General features: G+C 34.1%; 1 protein-coding gene across 1 annotated transcript in view; it reads right to left on the reverse strand.

The window, feature by feature from the left end:
• Positions 1-20,490, reverse strand: part of LOC118205638 (uncharacterized) — a 76,905-nt gene extending 56,415 nt beyond the window's left edge. Inside the window, exon 1 of the mRNA XM_085815389.1 lies at positions 20,251-20,490. Within this exon, the coding sequence (XP_085671515.1) occupies positions 20,251-20,456 (206 nt within the window). The 5' untranslated portion in view covers positions 20,457-20,490. The remainder of the gene's footprint in view (positions 1-20,250) is intronic.
• Positions 20,491-21,512: the final 1,022 nt, after the last annotated feature.

A 21,512-nucleotide genomic window follows, 5' to 3' on the forward strand; every position in this document is an offset into this window, starting at 1 on the left:
CGCCGAAGGTAAAAATTTACTCTTATTTCTTTTAAAAAAAGAAAAGATAGAGAGAAATTTTTAAAAAAATAGTTAAAAATTTGAATAATATCATCTATAATTTAAAAAAAATAGCTTTTCATATAGTATTAATAAATATTTATTACGCTTCATTGAGGAAAAAATGTTATGTAATTAATTCTCCGTAACATCTTACTTGAAATTTAAGGTTAAAAATAGCTGTGGCAATTCACTGTAACAAAAATCCATAGTAACAAAAATCCATAGACCACATTTGGCGTTATTATCGCTCAAAAAAAAAAGATGCCAAATTTCAAAACTCGAAAATATGTAAATTCGTGTATATCTTAGAAAATTTTGAATAAAAAAGTCTATTTTTTTGCAGATATGCTTAAAAATACACCTACTTTAAGATGATGGTAAAACTTTTATAGGTTATAATTCAAAATTGTTTTCGAAAAATTTATAAAAATTATTTAAAAATAGAAATTTAAAAAATAAAACACAAAAAAGGGATAAATTTTATTTGGAATGAACCTAAATTTTGAAATGTGAGAGAAAAAATCAAAAAAGTTTAATAAAAAAAGAGATATTAATAAATATTTGCCAAATTCAATTAACATTGAGGAGCTAAAATTTTGAGAGCATTTTAAAAACTACTCGTACGATTTTTACAAAACTTGGTATTCTGGCATAATTTGAGACGTAGAATCGAAATATGGAAAAAAATTGGTATGTTATTTCAGAAAAAGTCCGATTTTGTGTCAAAATACCTATGTTAGAATAGTGCTATATATAAATCTAATATATATCCTAAGTCGCGCTTTCGAGACATGAAAAACGCAATTTGAATTTTGTCAATCGGCCCAGTAGAACGGGAGATATAGCACTGTCCCCCCCCTTTTTTTTTTTTTTTTGAGCAGTGTACCAAAAATAAGCCCTTTTAACAAACATGTATAGTTTCAGCCTGTTCGGATAAAAATTCAGTCTTAACTAATGTTATTTTAGACAATGGTAGTCATCGAAGTTTTATTTCATCTCGATTAGTTAAAGAATTAAAATTAAAGCCAATACCCTACGAAAGAATAGTTATTTTTGCTTTCGGAGACAAAATAGCACATGAGAAGGAATACGGTATCGTTTCATTGACGTTGCGCAATAGGGATCAAAGTTCGAAATCGTACGAGTTAGAAGCTGTTATAACGGAATATATATCTAATTTGTCCTTGAAAATTCCTGATGAATCTATTCGCAATGCGTTGAAGGAAAGAGGTTTACCTTTGGCTGATTCATTTTCTGACGACTATCAGACGGAAATACTTATCGGATGCAATTCATTTTGGGATACTGTTTATGACGAGAGAGTAAAAGTTAAATGAAAACATTACTGCGATAAATTCTTGTTTTGGTTGGTTACTAGCGGGAGTGGAAGGAAGTAAGGACTCTTCTTCCATTTTGTGCGATTTGAAAAAATTTTGGGAAATAGAAGAATTTCAGTCAGACAAACAAAACTTTTCTGAATGGGACAACCAATTGATTGAAAAATTTGAAAATTCTCTGGAATTTAATGGGGAAAGGTACGTTTGTAGATTGATGTGGAAGGAAAACTTGGGACCTGCAGTTGGATTGAATTCTAATTATGAGGTTTCGAAAAAGCGTTTTGATTCGTTAAAGCACAAACTAAATAAAAATCAAGAAATTTATGATCAGTATAAACAAATTATATCGGATCAGTTAGAATGTCAGATTGTGGGAAAATGTGTTAATGAAGATAAAAATTCAGGATATTATATGCCCCACAGAGCAGTAATTAGGGATGACAAGGAAACAACTCGAGTTAGAATTGTTTATGACTGTAGCAGTAAGGCTAATGAAAATAATAAATCTCTTAATGAGTCTCTAGAATCGGGAGTAAATCTTTATGCAAATTTATTCGACATAATTCTTAAATTTCGAGAATATAAAGTTGCATTTTGCGGAGATTTAGAGAAAGCTTTTCTTATGATAGAGATTGCGGAGGAAGATAGAAAATACCTTAAATTTTTGTGGTTTCCCGAAGAGGTAGGTGATTCAACCGAAACTCTTCATTTAAATCACCTCCCATTCGGTTTAACTACTTCGCCATTTTCCTTGGCTTGCGTTTTGAAATTTCACATTAAGAAATTTAAGGAACATCATCCAAAATGTCATGACATGTTAAATTCTTTTTTTTATGTTGATGATCTCTGCTATGGAGCCAATACCGTTCAAGATGCTTATCATTTGATATCTACGGCAATAGAGATATTAAAAGCAGCGGAATTTCATTTGAGGAAATTAAAAACTAATTGTCCGGAATTGTATAAACTTTGGACTGAAAACGGATATAAGGAAAATACTGACTTCGGGCAAGGAACAGGTTTTTTGGGATTGAAGTGGGATCCGATTGAGGATAAAATTAAATTAGATTTAAGAGATGTTGTAAGGATCTTAAGTTTTACTAACGTTTATTTTATTTTAAATCTTTACTATCACTTCTTATTTTCTACTTCCGGCCAGAATTATATGCGTTAAGGATTTTATGCAAAGTTTGTCTGGCGAACGCCAAGTACTTAAGTTGTGGCTTTTTGCCAAGCGAGAGGGAGGAAGCAGTTAGTCGAAGCAGGCCGCTTACCTTAGAAGTTTACTCAGTTGCTGGTTGCCGTCCAGGCCAGAGGTTTTAATCCTCTTGATAATTTTTAAACGTATTGTAGTGTTCACAGTTCTCTGTACTACATACGCTTCCTGTTAATATAAGGCCAATCTTCCACGTTTATTATTTTAAAGTTAAATTAGAGTTTAGTTCTATTTTTATATTTTTACGTTAGACCCCAAGTAGCGGGTCTGTGTATTCCGAAGTACGGAAGTTATTGTAAATAGAGAATAAAGGGTTTTGTATACCCTTCTTGTGTATCCTGTCTGCTTCCCACAGTTTTGAACATAGCTTTAGTAAGCTCTCTGTTCCGAGTCAGGTCCTTGCATGTTCCCGAAGAAGGTTAGACGGAAAATTGAACCTGATAATGTTAGGGATTCCATTGATGCTAGAATCACCAAGCGTCACGTTTTGAGAGTTATTTCAAAGATATTTGATCCATGTGGACTGATTAGTCCCTTTGTAATCACTGTGAAAATTCTTCTGCAAGAGATGTGGAAACGTGGTCTACAATGGGATGAAGATTTGCCAAGTGACCTACAAAATAAATGGAGAACCTGGTGTTCTGAACTTTGTGAACTTGAATCAGTATCTATTGAAAGAAGGTTTTTTGAAAGTGTAGAAATAAGTGAAGTTTCTCTTCATGTGTTTTGTGACGCCAGTCCCAAGGCATATGGGGCTGTTGCGTTCCTAAGGTACATGAATTGCAATGGCCAAATCAAAGTGAGCTTTATAATGTCAAAAAGTAAGGTTGCTCCTTTAAAAACTTTGACTCTTGCAAGATTAGAGTTAATGGCAGCACTCCTCGCTGCACGTTTAGGAAATTATTTACAAGGTATATTTCCTAATTTCACGAAACAAATTTTCTTTTGGAGCGACTCTCAAATCGTCCTTCATTGGCTGAAAGGATCTTCTAAACAATGGAAACCATTTGTCGCCAACAGAGTAGCTCAAGTGCAGTCGCTGACTCTACCAGAGTGTTGGAACCATTGCAGTGGCTCCGACAATCCCGCAGACCTTACGACTAGAGGAGAATCGGCTAGGAGGATTCTTACAAGTTCTCTGTGTTTGGTTGTCTAAACTGCTTTACTCGTGGCATCTTCAAGAATCGCTACATCATTTTAATGACATCTGTGATGAACGCGTTATAGTGCAAGAGCGACGGACTGCACTGGTTAATTCCATGGCAACCAGTTCAGCTAATGGAAACTTACCTATGTCGTCGTTACTGGACGTTAATGACTTCAGCAAAATAAGTAGATTACTGCGTACTGCTTGGATTAAAAGGTGTGTGCACAACTCTAAACCTAATTCTACAAAATTAAATGGACCTATATGTGCTCAAGAACTCGAGCAAGCTTTGCATTTTTGGATCAAAGCTACTCAATTCAAGCATTATAGTACAGAAGTTACTCAACTTCTTTCTAAAGGAACTATTGATAAGAGTTCACGCATATTTAATTTGAATCCTGAACTTGATGATAATAACTTACTTCGTTTAAAGGGACGTTTACAGTTTTCAAGTAACGATATGCGAGCCAAACATCATTGGCTTCTTCCATCTAATGATAAATTTGATGAACTACTTATCTGTGATTCTCATACTAAAATGTGCCATTTAGGTGTTGATGCAGGTATCCGGACATAATCCCGACAGCCGAAATCCCGACAGGGTCGAAATCCCGACAAACCAAAATCCCGATTGTCCAAATACCGACACGGGTGAAATCCCAATAAGGCCTAATGACCCCTTAACATACTTCCACAGCTGCAACTAGTATATGCTTTGATGACTAGCAAATCTGAAGAAAATTACAAAAGATTATTCCAAGATTTAATTGATTTCGCTGAAGAAAATAATATTGAACTGAGGCCATCTAGAATCGTTAGTGATCTAGAAAAGGCAGCTATAAATGCTCCGCGCACTCAAAATGCTGTCGAGGATTGGCACAGAAGATGGGAGACCTCAATTGGACAGGCATGTTGGCGTTTATAACATCATAGAAGGATTTCAAAAAGAACAGGAGCATGTGGAATACCAAGTTGAATGCATTCTTCGCGGAGAACAACAACCAAAACGTAGGAAGGTAAATGATGACAGAGAAAGGAGAATTATGACTTTTGTGGACGATCGTGATAATCGACCTGTGATGGAATATCTTCGTGCTATCGCTCACAATGTGTCACTGTAAATATGTCGTTTGCATGTGTGAGTGATGTTTTCTTTTCCTTAATAAAAAAAAATTTATAAATCTTCATTTCAAATTTTAACGGTCATTTCAATTTGTTAAAAATTATTTTAAGTAATGACATAATTTTTATGATTTTTTGGAATGTGGAATACCAAGTTGAATGCATTCTTCGCGGAGAACAACAACCAAAACGTAGGAAGGTAGATGATGACAGAGAAAGGAGAATTATGACTTTTGTGGACGATCGTGATAATCGACCTGTGATGGAATATCTTCGTGCTATCGCTCACAATGTGTCACCGTAAATATGTCGTTTGCATGTGTGAGTGATGTTTTCTTTTTCTTAATAAAAAAAAATTTATAAATCTTCATTTCAAATTTTAACGGTCATTTCAATTTGTTAAAAATTATTTTAAGTAATGACATAATTTTTATGATTTTTTGATTTAAACTCTTAATTAGTAATATGTAACAGTTAGTTAAAAATTGTATTTTATTAAGCTAAATTGAGTGTTTGTATTTAGATATTAACTTGTCGGGACTTTGGACAGTCGGGATTTCGATCCTGTCGGGATTCTGGATTGTTGGGATTTCGACCGCGTCGGGACTTTGGGTTGTCGAGATTTCGGCCCTGTCGGGATTATGACCCAGACCTGTTGATGCAACTTTAACACATTTACGAGAACAATTCTGGATTGTTAAAGGTCGTCATTTTGTGAAAAAAGTGTTGTCGAGGATTATGTTCCACTATATATTCTGATAACGCCAAAGCTTTTAAAAAAGCAAATTGTGAATTGAAAAAATGGTGGAATCAGATAGATAATGATCAAGTTAAAAATTTTTTTGCTTCTAAAGGTATAGTTTGGAATTTTATAGTTGAAAAAAGTCCATGGTAGGGAGGTTTCTGGGAGAGACAGATACGAACGGTTAAAACCTGCTTAAAGAAAATTGTTGGACGATCCTCTCTCTCTTTGAAGGAATTGGAAACTGTTTTTTTTTTTTTTTTTTTTTTTTTTTAATTGAAGCTCTGGTTAATTCCAGGCCTATCATGTATCTGTACAGCAAACCCTCAGAACCCTCTCCACTCACCCCATCTCATTTTCTTATTGGTAAAAGGTTGGTGTCTTTACCTGTAATAAAACATAAAAATGAAAATTTAAATGTTAATAGGAATTCTTTGGTAAAGAAATATAAATATCAGCAAACACTTTTGAATCACTTCTGGAACAGGTGGAGAAAGGAATATTTACTTAATCTAAGATCAGCTTATATTTCTCAACCAGGTGAAATAATTTCATTTAAAGTGAATGATATTGTTTTGATTAATGATGAGCGTTATCCCAGAAATATGCGGATGCTGGGGGAAATTTTAGAGCTATATCCAGGAAGAGATGGAAAAGTTCGTTCTCTTCTTTTTCAGACTAATAAAGGATAAATAAAACGCTCAGTACAACTTGTGTATAATTTGGAAATTAATCCTTAATTGTGTTAGTTTAATTGAGTTGCAACCTGTTAATGTTCTATCTGTGTATTAATAATAGTTTAATTGTGCTTATATTTTAAGGCTTGATATTTGAACAATTTTCTTTGGAAGTTAAAAGTGTGATTTGTTTTTGTATGACAAGTGACTGAATAATTTTGATATAATATGCTATTTATATTTTTTATTCTTACAATTTTAAATGGTTCCTGAATGTAAATTTAGTTAAAATTCAATGGTAAGTGAACTCAAGTGAGTTCAGGTGGGGAGTATTACATATTTCCAGCGTCATTCTGACTAGAGGGCGCTGTGTTCGTCCCAATAGTCAGTGGCAGGCAGGATACTAAAGGTGTAGGACATGGAAGGCAGAGATGCCTAATAATATATCTCTAATTGATTGAAATTGTCATATATTTTCTTATAAATAAATGTTGTTATTGTTTAGAAAACCTCTTATTATCTCTTGGATGCACCTTTAGTCTCACAGAACCATTAGATGCAAAAATAGTCACCAATACCAAATGGTCCCCTACAATTATATTAAGCCATAGAGATGTGATGACGATAAGTATTAACTGTTAATCTGAACAGCTATTAATTACTTCCATTTACTGCTCACCTCAAGAGGATATGAGGCCGAATCTCCACACATTAGAAAATATCTTTAGTAATCTCGGAAGATCACAGCACGTGATTACAGGTGACTTCAATGCTCACCATCAAATGTGGCATTACAATAATACAGATAATGGAGGACATACACTAGCTGACTTTATTGCTACACACAATCTGTATATACATAACCTCTCTTCAGACACTCCTACATTTGAAACAACAAATGGTAAAGGATGGCTGGACTTGACATTGTCAACATTGAGTATCTCCGATAAAATACAAGAATGGAAAGTTCTTGATGACCCAAGTCACTCAGATCATAACTACATCTCATTTGAATTATCAGAAAAAATCCCAGACCTCAAATTAAGACAATTTGGAAGAAAAATCTTCACATGTCTTCAGTATGCGGAGAAACTTATAGATAAATGCACATCACCCGATGCAGTCCATGATTTAATGGAAACAATTATCAAAACAATATAGGAGACAGCGACCAACAAATTTAAACTCTGTAACAACAACAAGATTACGAAGATTAACTGGTGGACAAAGGAATTAAGATGTGAAAAGCAACATACAAAGGCTCTTCGTAGAAAAATGAAAAGTGCTCCGGAAGGGTTGAAAATGGAAATATGGATAAAATACAAGCAACAATTAGCAAATTACAAAAAGAAAATAACTGAAGCAAAATTACGCAGCTGGACAAATTACTGCTGTAATAATAAAGATACATACGGCCAGCTGTATAAAAAGGCTACAAGTAAAGTTTTCAGTCCCGCACATATCGGTCTTCCGAAAGATCAACTCTCACATAACAGCCAGCTTGGTAATGTCAGTGAAAAGATTCTCAACAATATTTTAGATGCTGTCTTCCTAAAAGATAATGCAGAAGACGATGGCCACTCACATTTCAATATTAGATACAATAATACCGCTCCAAATACTCCAGACGATGTGGAATTCCACTCACAAGAAATTTAAAAAATTATTAAGTATCTTCCGAATAATAAAGCTCCGGGACCTGACAGATTAGACAACAGAATTATTAAGATAATTCACCACGCAATGCCTTTTCTGTTCCACAAACTACTAAACCTCTGCCTCAAATTTTATGTCTTCCCGAATGGTCTCAAACAGGGACAAACAATACTATTCAAGAAAAATAGTAAAGATCCTACGAATCCGGAAGCCTTCAGACCAATCAACCTCTTGCCTGCAATAGGTAAACTTCTGGAATGTGCAATCGCGGGCAGATTACGCCACCACTTAGAGAAAAAGGGTACCATAAGCCCCAACCAATACGGCTTCAGACCTTTCAAATTTACATCACATGCGATAGCAGAACTTCAAAAGCAGATCCGTAGGAATAAATCTTCAGCTCTCCATACAGCAGTACTCTGTATGGATCTCAAAAATGTGTTTGACTCCATGTGGTGGCCTGGTATCCTTGAAGCCTTGCGCAACATTAAATGCCCTCAGAACATATTCAAGCTAGTGAATAGTTTCCTAACAAACAGAGCAACGATAATTATCAGCAACAACTGTATAGTAGAAAGAAGGGGCTGTCCACAGGGCTCTTGTCTAAGTGCAGACCTGTGGAACATCACCTTCAATTATATCACCTCCTACAAGTGGCCGGACTATCAGAGCCCAAATCACATATTTTATTTCCAAAACCAGGCAAATCGCTACAAAGGCTACCTTGCATTAAAATCAATAATAGAAGAATCAAGATCTCAAAAGAAATCAAATTTCTTGGATTGAAAATTGACCAAAAGTTTTCTTGGATCCCACACCTCATAGAAATTCGGAAGAAGACCCAAACTATTTCTAGAGCCCTCGCAAAGATGCAAGGCACAACGTGGGGCCTCAAGTCGAGGATGCAAAACATTCTTTATAATACCGTGATCGAAAAAATAATCCTCTACGGGGCATCAGCATGGGCTCACCCTATGACAGTGAAAAAGAAAAGACTCTTAGCTTCGATCCAATGCCCCTTCCTCTCACAAATAGCAAAAGCATACAGAACTACCTCAATGGCAGCTCTCTGTTTATTAACAGGAATCCCACCCCTCCATCTCAAAGCAAAAGAAGATGCAGACTTAGCCACATTATTCCACCTCAAGAAAAACATAGAGGTAGAAGATCAAAACCTGTGCCCCCTTGATTTTGAACAGCCACGAAATCCTTACCTAAGACACCCTGCAGTACATGCAAAACTCAGAATATCTACAAAAGAAGACAACCCTCAGTGTATCTTCATTTCCAGTCGTGTACACAGATGGGTCAAAGTTAAATGAAGAAGTAGGATGCGCGTTCTTTGCACTCCTCTCAGAACAAGAAACAAGAGAATGGAAAGGACACCTAAGGAACAACAACAGCGTTTTCCAAGCTGAGCTTTCAGCCATAAAACACGCTATTCTATGGTCTCATCAAAAGCATCTAACATATATTACCATCTACAGTGATAGCCAAGCAGCAATTAAAGCTGTCGATGATGCAAGAAACAAATCATCAATAGTACAAGATATCTACGATTTAATATCACAGCACAACAGAACATCTATAAAAATAAAGTGGGTAAAAGCGCATGCTGGACAAGCCCAGAATGAAAGGGCAGATGCGCTTGCTAAGAATGCAGCTCAAGACCCATCTCTACCTCCAATCAATGTCCCATTCCCTAAATCGTATGCGAAACATATATTGAAAAAAATTACATTAAAGAAATGGCAAGCTGAATGGGAAAATGCAGAAGTAGGTAGAAGGCTTTTTAACTTCTACAAGAAACCCACATATGATCCAATCTCTCATAACTTCTTCATCAACACATTCTTATCTGGACATGGTCCTTTCCCCGCGTACTACTTTGCACGAAATTTTAGCGATTCAGACAAGTGCATATGTGGGGAAAAGGGAGACCCAGTGCACTATATTTTCAAGTGCCAGCTCACAAAAGAGCTACACTGCAAAGGAAGGTCACAAAATACGCCTGAGTACATTAAATGCATGCTAACGATCCCTCAATTACAACAAAAGGTTTCCTTGATTATGAAGAAACTTTTTGCATATAAAAGAGAAGACATATGTCAAGATGTTATCACATCTGTATAAATACCTCTTATTCCATACCTTGCAAAAATAATGCAAGATTTCAGAAAGATTGCAAATGTCTGACATGGTCATTAGTGTAAATGTAAGTATTATGTGATTTTCTAATGTATATTTTCTGTGTTTATGATACATTAATTTACAAAAATAATAATGTAAGACTTCAGTGCTGATGCAGTTGTGTGTAACAAGTTAAAAAATGAAAGGAAATGTATTACAGTCAAAAGTTGTTAATTCGGACATCCATAATCCGGACCTCAAAGCTACAAACTTTCTGCACATGCGTCGCATTGAGATCTTTACGGCTGCGAATATGCGTGTGCGCATGCCCAAAATACGTTTGTTTTAATTTTCTGGAAGAAAGGCCGCATCAGCGTAAACGCCGCACTCGAGAAAAATGGCGTGAAAAAAATTAAAATTACACAGAAACGCCGCAATAGATTAAATTGCGCGTGACATTTTAAAATGTGATCAAGGTGACATCGTCGTGGGCCGTATAGATGCAAAAACTCAACCTAAGTCCTGATATATGACATACCAGTTAAAAAAAATGCATGAAATGAAACCATAACTAAAAAATAAATTAAAGGTAAGAAATGTATAGCTTCAGTGCCGTTTAGAGACATTTTCAAACATTTTCCGCTCCCTTCTTACTTAAAAACTATCCAACAAGTACTTGTACCCAAACTGATGGGATCTGTATTTGGCAGAATGCCAAGAAAAATCCATTCATGCTGAAGGGGAAATACGTCAGAGTTCGTTATTGCGAGGCAGGTGGAGTCGTGTCCGCCTTTGAAAAAAATTGCAGAAAAGGCAGGGGTGGGGAGAGGATGGGTCCTGGAAGATTCATCGAATCACAGAGGAGAGAGACTATTCAAACTGATGAGAATGTTGATTTGAAAGGGGGAAGAATGTTATTGTTCTGAGATCTCGTTTAGGGTGAATAAGGCATGTAGGTCCGTTCAAGGGAAAGAATGTAAACAAAATAACGTTCGCAAAAAGCAACTGAGTGGTCTTTTGTGTGCGAACAACACCAGTCTATGCACAATGACAAGGCCATCCAAACTATGTACAAGGACCATCATAGGAAATATTTTATTTTCAGTGCACCTAAAAGCCGCATGGGTAGAAATGCCGCACCCGCTGAAAATTTAAGTTTTAAACACGTAAGCGCCGCGGCGTTTCTTCCGGAAATTACGGTATGTGTTGAACTCTGGTAATACTGCTGAATATAATGCCATATGCAATTAAGTTTTGTTTTGCATAACAAATAACCCATTTAGTATTCTTTTTTTCCCGAGCTAAAGCATCCTTTGTGAGTTGTTGGGAATGCAAGCAAGAATACACCCCTTTAACAATTTTTTTCTGAGCTGCAGAAATGTTTCTTTTATTGTATACAGTTTCAACATAAGAAAAATAATCCCCTTTATCAGTTTTATCCAAGTAGTGAAAATAAAATGCAATAAGAGCATTCCACAGATCTTTGATTCTTTCTGAAGCACATAAAATGTACACCCACCTATGGTCTGGTCTCTTCAAGGGCTTAAGTTTTTTAATGGCAAGGGACTCACAGATTTTGAAAATATTTTCTCTTTTACTGCAGCTTTTCATATCAAAATAGATGTCATCAAACAAATCTTCTAAGTATCTATCAAAACATGATGCATTTTTTTTTGCACAGTTATTAGCTGTGTGACATGTGCCACCATCAATATCTAATAAGTGGGGTGCTTTGTTTGATCGTAGTCTGGTTTCAACACCCTTTTTTTTTTCCACGCATGGTGTTACACAAGTCCATTAATACACTAATTAAGTTTACCTATGGAATATTATTATCTTCAATAGTATTAACAACTGCTTTAAAAACAGCTTCTGAATTGCAAGATTCCATCTTTAGAGATGCAAAATGATGAACTACAACTTCGTTTTGATTGTTGTCATAAAACTGCACCAATATTGCCAGTATACTTTCTTGAGCATTGCTAGTACTTTCATCCAAATTTAGAGAAAATGGAGTCTCCTTTAAAGTTTTAATGATATTTTCCTTAATAGTTTTTGCGAGCCCATATTTCATCTTATAACATGCAGTAGTCCTGGACATTTCCAACGAGTTTAGTGCCGTCTGATCGCGGCTCAACTGTTTGCAGAGTTCAATTAAATTGGGAGCTACATTGAAAGAAAGAGAATTCTTGGCGATAAACGAAGTTATTAATACCTCTTGGCATGCTTTTCTTGTCACTATATCCAATGGCAGAGCATCAGTCTCCAGTAAGTCATCAGTATTTTTTGAATTAGCATAATTACTTAAAGTCATTAAATGTCTAATGCACTTTGAATATTTTATGTGCGTCACAGTTTTAGAATGATTTGTGAAAGCCTTGAATCCTTCCCCACCATACTTCAGCAGTGAGTTACAAAAAACACAATATGCTTGTCCAGCAACATTTATTTTCTTACACCATGTGCCGATGGTATCTCCATTACCATCTCTCCGTTCAATCCAATTCCACCTAAATGCATTCCGGACACCTTCTTCTAATTGTATAATATCATTATTCATATCGAGAAATTTCATAGTGAAATTCTCTTGCGTACATAAATAAAAAAATATTTCAATAAATGAAACGAAAAATTTACACGTGCATCAATAAATGAAACGAAAATTTTACACAGCGGAGAAAAAAAGTTGAGAAGCGATCAATGATAAATAGCTAATACGGCGAAAAATTCCCCTTCTCTACTTATTGGCGCCACGCCAGGAGAGATAAGACCTTTGAACCCAGAGTCACGTGATCGCACATCTGGTCGAACAAAATCCCTCCCTTTTTTTTCTGCCGCACCTACTTGCCGAAAAGAGTCCAGAAGAGAATGTCCGAGAACCGGGGGAATGAGTCATAACTCGCAATAAGGAAAGAACAAAAAAGAAGTTTTGGTACTTTTCCGTTTTGCCGGCGCAAACGATAAAGTCGCCAATAATGGTACAACGCCAATAATTGTATCTTCGCTGGTAACATTTTACGCCTCATTTTCAAAACAAGTCGCAACCATTTCTTATCAGATTGATTGTTTCTTTCAATACTGCCATACAATTACATAGAATTTTTACAGGATAGTTAAATTTTATGCCCTAAAACAATTCGCGGTAATTAATTAGAATGCAATCACACCGCTCACCTGAAAGCGAAAATATAGAAAAGGCAAAATCAAGAGTTAAATTCATCTATTCTAATGAGAACACATTAATGAAATAGAGCACTGCGGTTTTACATAATTTCTGAATAAGCTTTTCGTACGAATTGAAATAATTCTTGCATTCAAACTTGTATTCCAAATCAAGCTTTAACTTGAAATTAATGTAGGTAATTACTGAGAGAATCAGATTTTTGTAGCGTAGTTTACGTGAAATGAGATCACTTGGGGTCATGTGATACGAACCGGCGAATCAAGATGTTGTACCTTGATAGCATAGTAAATTCTTAAATCAATGTCTTTTTACAGAATTTTAAACCATATTAAAATGTTTATGGCTTGAAAATAAAAAATTCTTAGAACTAACATTCGTTAACATTTTTTATGTGTATACTGTATGTTGTCGCCAAAGTCTGCTTGGCGAACTTTGCGCCGGCGAAACGGAAAAGTACCGAAGTTTTTTCCCCCTTTTCACGCATTATCACTGCCTTTGGAGAAAGAAAGGAAAAGTTTTCACCACACACACTGACCTTGCGTTTTCTGCTTTCAAAGCAAACAAAATTACACAGATCACAATAAATAATTCGTTATTATTCCTACTTCCTTTTGAACGACGATCCCCAGAATTTCTGGGTATCGAAGTTCAAAATCCCCGGAATTCCGGGGTTTCCCCGGAGCACAAACACCCCTATATCTCGCAGATAAAGCACAGCCTGAAACCCATCCTTATGTGAATTGAAATTATTGTTTTAAATTAAAAATGGCTAATCTTTGGAATATGGTAACAGGTAGTTTGGCGACATTTTGGAGGCGATAAAGGTTACTACCTAGGACTTTGGGAATAATGTGAGAAGTACTCAGTTACGATTACGCATTATTTTGTGTGAGGGAAATGAGAGATCATGAGATATGTCATGTGACATTAATGGACGAATTACAGTTCTTTAATCGGAAAAGGGGCTAAATTTGGAAAAATATCTGTAGTACTATATTATTTTGTATTAAGCTTCATTGTGTGTTGTGTGAAAGAGTGTTGATTAATTTTTGGATTGCATATCGCTATCTAAAGTGAATTCTAAATTTTTAATGCGCTTATCTGATAATTCAAAAGAATTGGTTGAATGGTGTATGAGTGTAGGATTAATTACAGATAAGTATGAATGTCCAACATGTGGGAATGAAATGAGATTGTGTGAAAGAAGGATATTACAGATAAGTTTGAATGGCGGTGCAAGAAATCTGGTGAAAATGGACATTTTGTGAAACGGAGTGTAAGGAAGGGTACGTGGTTTGCTGAAAGTCGTTTGAGTATGGGGGAAATTTTATTAGTGGGTGAATAGAATGCCAGTTGACTACTGGATTATTTCATCTATAAGAAAAGTTTATCGCCACGTAATCAAGATTCTGAAGAAGATTAGGTAAGTTAGTATTTTTAATTATTTGAGGATATTAGTTTTATACATTGTTCTAAATGTAAGGAGTAAATAAAGTAATATGGTATTATTGGAAAATTGTTATTAGCAATGATTTAGTTTAAAGTAATTAGGATTGTAAGCTAATTTTTATTAATTTAATGTATGTGCTTATTTATATTTTAAGTAGTATTTTTTAATTTCATTATATTTTAATTAAATGATAGTTATTTTGTGAATTATATGTTTGTAGGAATTTGGTATATATGTCAGTGGAAGTAAACGTGCATGGCAATAATTTAAGTATTTGACACTAAGTATTTGCAACCATTTTTAATGTTTGCGTTATGAATTTGTTGGTGACGTTTATAATAGATAATTTAGAGGTAAAAGTTTTTGGATATTTTATTTATTTTATACGTGCAAATGTTCATCCTTCGAAAGGGTATATACTTTTTCGCGATCAGGTAATTTCATATATGTTCTTTTTACCGGATTTAAAGATTCACAAAATTTTCCTGCATTTTCGTGAAATGTTTCTAATTTATGAGAAAAAAGCAGTGTACATGGATATAGTGAAGAGTGTGCGCAATGCCATTTTTGTGCAATTCTGGGATTTTTTTTTAAGTAAAAATAAGTCGACGTGTACATGGTTTAGTTATATTTTAATTAAATGATAGTTATTTTGCGAATTTTACGTTTGTAGCAATTTGGTATACGTTTCAGTTGAAGTAAATGTGCATGGAAATAATTTAAATATTTGACACTAAGTATTTGTAACCATTTTTAATGTTTGCGGTATAAATTCGTTGGTGACCTTTATAATATAATAGATAATTTAGAGGTGAAAGTTTTTGGATATTTTATTTATTTTATACGTGGAAATGTTCATCCTTGGAAAGGGTATATATTTTTTAGCAATCAGGTAATTTCATATATGTTCTTTTTACCGGATTTAAAGATTCACAAAATTTTCATGCATTTTCGTGAAATGTTTCTAATTTATGAGAAAAAAGCAGTGTACATGGATATAGTGAAGAGTGTGCGCAATGCCATTTTTGTGCAATTGTGGGATGTTTTTTTAAGTAAAAATAAGTCGACGTGTACATGGTTTAGTTATATTTTAATTAAATGATAGTTATTTTGCGAATTTTATGTTTGTAGCAATTTGGTATACGTTTCAGTTGAAGTAAACGTGCATGGAAATAATTTAAATATTTGACACTAAGTATTTGTAATCATTTTTAATGTTTGCGGTATAAATTCGTTGGTGACCTTTATACTATAATAGATAATTTAGAGGTAAAAGTTTTTGGATATTTTATTTATTTTATACGTGGAAATGTTCATCCTTGAAAAGGGTGTATAATTTTTCGCGATCAGGTAATTTCATATATGTGCTTTTTACCGAGTTTAAAGATTCACAAAATTTTCCTGCATTTTCGTGCAAATTTTTGTAATTTATGAGAAATTAGCAGCGTAGATGGATAAAGTTAAGAGTGTGTGCAATGCCATTTTTGTGCAATTCTGGGATGTTTTTTTAAGGAAAAATAAGTTGATGTGTACATGGTTCATGTGTATATGCGATTCTGAAAAACGCGGCAAGGAGTTTGCGATTCTGCACTTTTTCCCAATTTGGCAGTTAATATTTGTCATGATTAAGCAGTTTTGTTCCATAAAATTTCTAGCATAAGTGTAATTCAGTTAGCAGATTGTTGGGGAAAAGTGTTCAGTAAATAAAAAGAAAAGAAACATGGGTATTATCGCAACCAGGTTGGCGCGATTTGCAAGTTTGAGTAAAAAAGTATGAATAGAAAGAAAATGTACATTTATTAATTACAAATAATTTTTAATACAGTTTTTTATATTATTTTGTTTTAAAATATAAAATAGGAATTAAACCCTTCCGGTTTCGAATTTGAATAAGTTGCAGAATTATTTTTTCGGCGGAAATCTTTTGGCTATTGCTTTAAGCACTGATTGAAAACCGTCTTCGCCATTAACAGCTTGAGCTTGGCGCCATATAAATTCGATAAGGTATGAGTCAAGATGATGACGGGCTGTTCCTCTCTGTTTTTTGTTGCGCCATTTGGCTGAGCCCCACATGCGCTTTACATGTTGTGTCTGAACACCCGTGTTGGGATCCACAAAGTTATATTTGTGATTAACAGTTCCATGCAGAAATCCAGCATTTTCGAACTCATTGTATTTACGAAAAACTACGTATAACACGTAGGGTTGCCGTAAGTAGGGTTGCCAAATTTGGCGATTTATACGAATTTTGGCCTGGTTGCGTTAATACGTAGGTACCGAAACATGTCTTTACGAAGTAAAGACAAAATAGCGGGGGGGAAAAAAAAAATAGAGGGTTGCTGTAACAGAGTTGGTCGCCAAATTTTCGCCAAAAAATCGTCAAGTTACCATAATTCAAAGATTAACCTTAAAAATATTATTACATATATTGAGATAAAAATTGTGAAATGAATCTATCGTACAATAAGTTTTGAACAGTGTTTTTAGTATTATTCTTATTCTGTTATGAACATATTTGTTCTTCTGCGTAATATTATTAAATGGCTAAGTTTAAATACAAGTCCTTATAGTGTATTTTTACCTTATAGTGTCTTACGTTTTGATGGCTAATAAATTTGCATTTCTGGTTACATTAAACCCATATGATAGAGTCTCCTCATATGATTTAGGTTGACGAAAATAATATTACACCTTTGCCGGACATGATGGATCATGCAGTATAAGGCATACCAGCATTTTTATTAAAGTTTTTCGATATAATTGAAGCCCTAGGGTACATTGTGTGCTCAACCAAACTAGATGCTTATGTGCATAATCAATGGAGTGCGCAATGTAAACCAGACGCTATGGTTCTGCTGAATCATTTCATTTACTTTCATTGTAACATTCATAACAGCAAATCATTATCTATCTCATTTAGAAAGATTACAGTTAAACTTCGGGGATGACCTGGAGTTTTGAGAGTATATTTGATAATCATGATGAGCAAATGTGTAAAAAATTAGATGTAGAGTTTAAACTGCTATGCATCATTCGAAAGCAAGTCTATCGAAATAATGCTTTTTGTGAATTCTGTGTTAATTATTATAAAACTATTTTAGCAATCCTTTTACTTGACCATCTCATTTTCCTTTTAAAATCTCAATTTTCAAATTTAGAAAAGACTGCATCATCCCTGTTTTGCATACAACCATTAGCTTGCACTGATAGTATAAATGAAATTGTAAATAAGTTGAAGGTGATATATAAAGGTGATTTACCCTCTCCAGAATTTCTAAATGAAGAGACGAAATGTTGGCAATGGCATTTTATGTCTATTCCCAAAGCAAAGCTTCCAGACACACCAGTTTTGGCTTTTAAAGCTTCAAATGAAATCTTTTTACCAAATATTGATGTGTTTATTTTGCATATAGCAGCTACATTGCCAATAACATCTTGCGAATGTGAACGTTCCGCAAGTTCTTTGAAAAGGTTAGAAAATTATAGTAGAGCTACTATAATGGAAGAGCACAGGAATTCTTTGGCATTAATGCACATTCATTATACCAAAGAAATAGCAATTGAAAAAATTATTGATATATTTGCCAGTTTACAGCCACGGAAAATGGAATTCGGGAATATTTTAATCGCTAAACCAAAATGAAAGGCCAGAAAAATGTTTACCTTTTTTTTAAAAAAAATTTTTATTTGCAGTTTAATTTCATGCCCAAAATAAATGACGTATTTATAACTTTTATGTATTTAATTCAACATCTTTATTATATAATTACATACAACAGAAATATGGATACTAATTCAAAAGTCAAACAACACAAATCAGCGTTATATTTACAAAATTTTTACAGGACTAGTTTCGATGGTTTTACCGAACCAACATCTTCAGCTGCAAAACGGCAAATGAACAAGATAGGAAATAATGGTTAGATAAGACAAGAAAGCCTGGACAAGAATAAGCAAGTGGCAACATCTGTTGGCGAAACCAGAACTAAAACATAATTTCTTAAAAGGCCGAAGGCAAATTTGGATTGAATTAGGATCGTTAACTAGAACAGAAAGATTTTTATGAATGTGAAATGCCTCTAGAAAATCCAGTTCTCCAATGGAAGATGTTTTTTGAATAATTTTGGCAGCAGAAAAATTGAAAGTGTGATTTTCGGACCAACAATGTTGAGCAACAGAAGACTTCTGTGTTTGCTTTTTTCTAACATATGCCTCATGTTCCTTGATGCGAAATTTTAAGGCTCTCTTAGTTTGGCCAATGTAAATTAAACCACACTGGCAAGGAATCCTATAAATACCCCAGGAATTCATATCCGGAATGGGGTCCTTGAGTATGGAACTCGGAATTTTATTGATGGGAGAATAAACAACCCGAAAGTTAAACTATCATTTAATTAAAATATCATTTAATTAAAATATCAAAATAACTATCATTTAATTAAAATATCACTAAACCATGTACACGTCGACTTATTTTTACTTAAAAAAACATCCCACAATTGCACAAAAATGGCATTGCGCACACTCTTCACTATATCCATGTACACTGCTTTTTTCTCATAAATTAGAAAAATTTCACGAAAATACATGACAATTTTCTCAATCTTTAAACCCGGTAAAAAGAACATATATAAAATTACTTGATCGCGAAAAAGTATTTACCCTTTACAAATATGAACATTTCCACATATAAAATAAATAAAATATCCAAAAACTTTTACCTCTAAATCATCTATTACATTATACACGTCACCAACGAATTCATACCGCAAGCATTACAAATACTTAATATCAAATATTTAAATTATTTCCATGCACGTTTATTTCAACTTAAACGTATACCAAATTCCTACAAACATAAAATTCACAAAATAACTATCATTTCATTAAAATATAATTAAATTCAAAAACACTACTTAAAATATAAATGAGCACATACATTAAATTAATAAAAATTACCTTACAATTCTAATTACTTTAAACTAAATCATTGCTAATAACAATTTTCCCAATAATACAAAATTCCTTTCTACCTTACATTTAGAACAATGCATAAAAATAATATCCTCAAATAATTAAAAATACTAACTTACCTAATCTTCTTCAGAATCTTGATTACGTGTCCGATAAACTATTCTTTAGTTACGGCCATGGGATCCAAAAATTCACGAACACTGTTTCACACAACACAGAATAAACCAAATACAAAATTTCCAGATTTTTTCCGGATTTCCCCCCCTTTTCCGATTCAAGAACCGTAATTCGTCCATTAATATCACATGACATATCCCATGATCTCTCATTTCCCTTACACAAAATAATGCGTAATCGGAACTGAGTACTGCTCACATTATTACCAAAGTCCCAGGTAGTAACCTTTATCGCCTCCAAGATGTCGCCAAACTACCAGTTACCATACTGTAAAGATCAACAGAAATTTTTATAAATACTAACGTTCCATCAGTTAATAACTATGCAAGATGCTTATTCCATTTTACATTTCAAATAGGAATTTTATTAAATAAATGCTGCACAGCGACTACCTACCTGCAGACATGACGATCAGCATTTGGACATGAATTTCTGACATTCCATTTCGTGTTCGTCTTCCTGCCGAACTCCTTGACCCACTGAGTAACGTCTTCAATATCTTTCACATCGCTGCGTACTGTTGTGATGCCGTTAGACGATTCCACTATTATATTTTTAAATAACTTCGGAAGATCTGCATCGCAAACTTTCATTACAGACATTACCAGAGCCTTACAAGCAAATTAGTCTACGTTTTATTTAAGTCTTTTTGCCCGTTGCCGTTTATTTATTTAAATCTTTTTACTCGTTGTTAAAAAAAAAAAAAAAAAAAAAAAAAAAAGAGAGAGAGAAATTAGTTTATTTATTTATTTATTTATTTATTTTTTGATTAATGTAGAACGAACTCTTCACCAAAGAATATGTATTGTTGAAAAGGAAAATCTCTCCGCATCAGGAGGAGGTCCGTCCCGACGTAGAGGGAAACAGCTGCGCGCGAAGTATCTATCACCAAAGCTCGTTTTAAATTTCTTTAAAGGTAAAGAACATATTTTGTCGCGCAATTAACTAATGATTTACACACATAAATCGTATTTTATTCTCGAGTGTCAATATGTAAAAACATTTTTTTACTCGACTTCTGATAAGAATCAGGCAGGAGGAGAAAGAGTAGTGTGGAAGGTGGTGTGGGAGTCAGGTCAGTACCTCCTACATACAAAACCACGGCACGGCTGACACTACGTCCGTGCCGTGGTTATCTACAGACAGAATGGTTGCCACATGAAGCCACTTATCGCTGTTATTCCCTTAAGACGAGATAAAATGAAATGTAGTCCCCCCCCCGCTTTGCAGAAGGCTTATATCATTTGGTTTTAAATAAAAAAAATGTGTATATCCGATTTTCCCTTCATCGACTGCATTTCCTAATTTAAAATACGTATCTTAACTTTTCTTAAATAATTTTACACTTAAATAATAGAACAGAAATTGTTTTAACATACTTCAGATGGTGGTAATAAAATACATGTTTAAAATCTGGCTGTTGCTGGTTTGTTTTTTGAATATATATTTTACTAAATATCCTCTTCCTTAATAAAAAAAGGCAACAATGCATAATGACAAGTTAACAGTTTATTAAAACTAAAAATCCCTAATCCTAAATTTATTAATCATGTTTTATTTTTGCAATATCAGTTTTTAACAACATTTGCTATTTACACATATTTGTTTAGTGATTTTCCAGTTTTGATCTTGTTCACTTCACTGTATGATTGATTTTT

This window comes from Stegodyphus dumicola, chromosome 4 (genome assembly GCF_044657685.1).
Source record: "Stegodyphus dumicola isolate Sdum_Otavi_A_Nest chromosome 4, ASM4465768v1".
Classification (NCBI taxonomy): Eukaryota; Metazoa; Arthropoda; class Arachnida; order Araneae; family Eresidae; genus Stegodyphus; species Stegodyphus dumicola.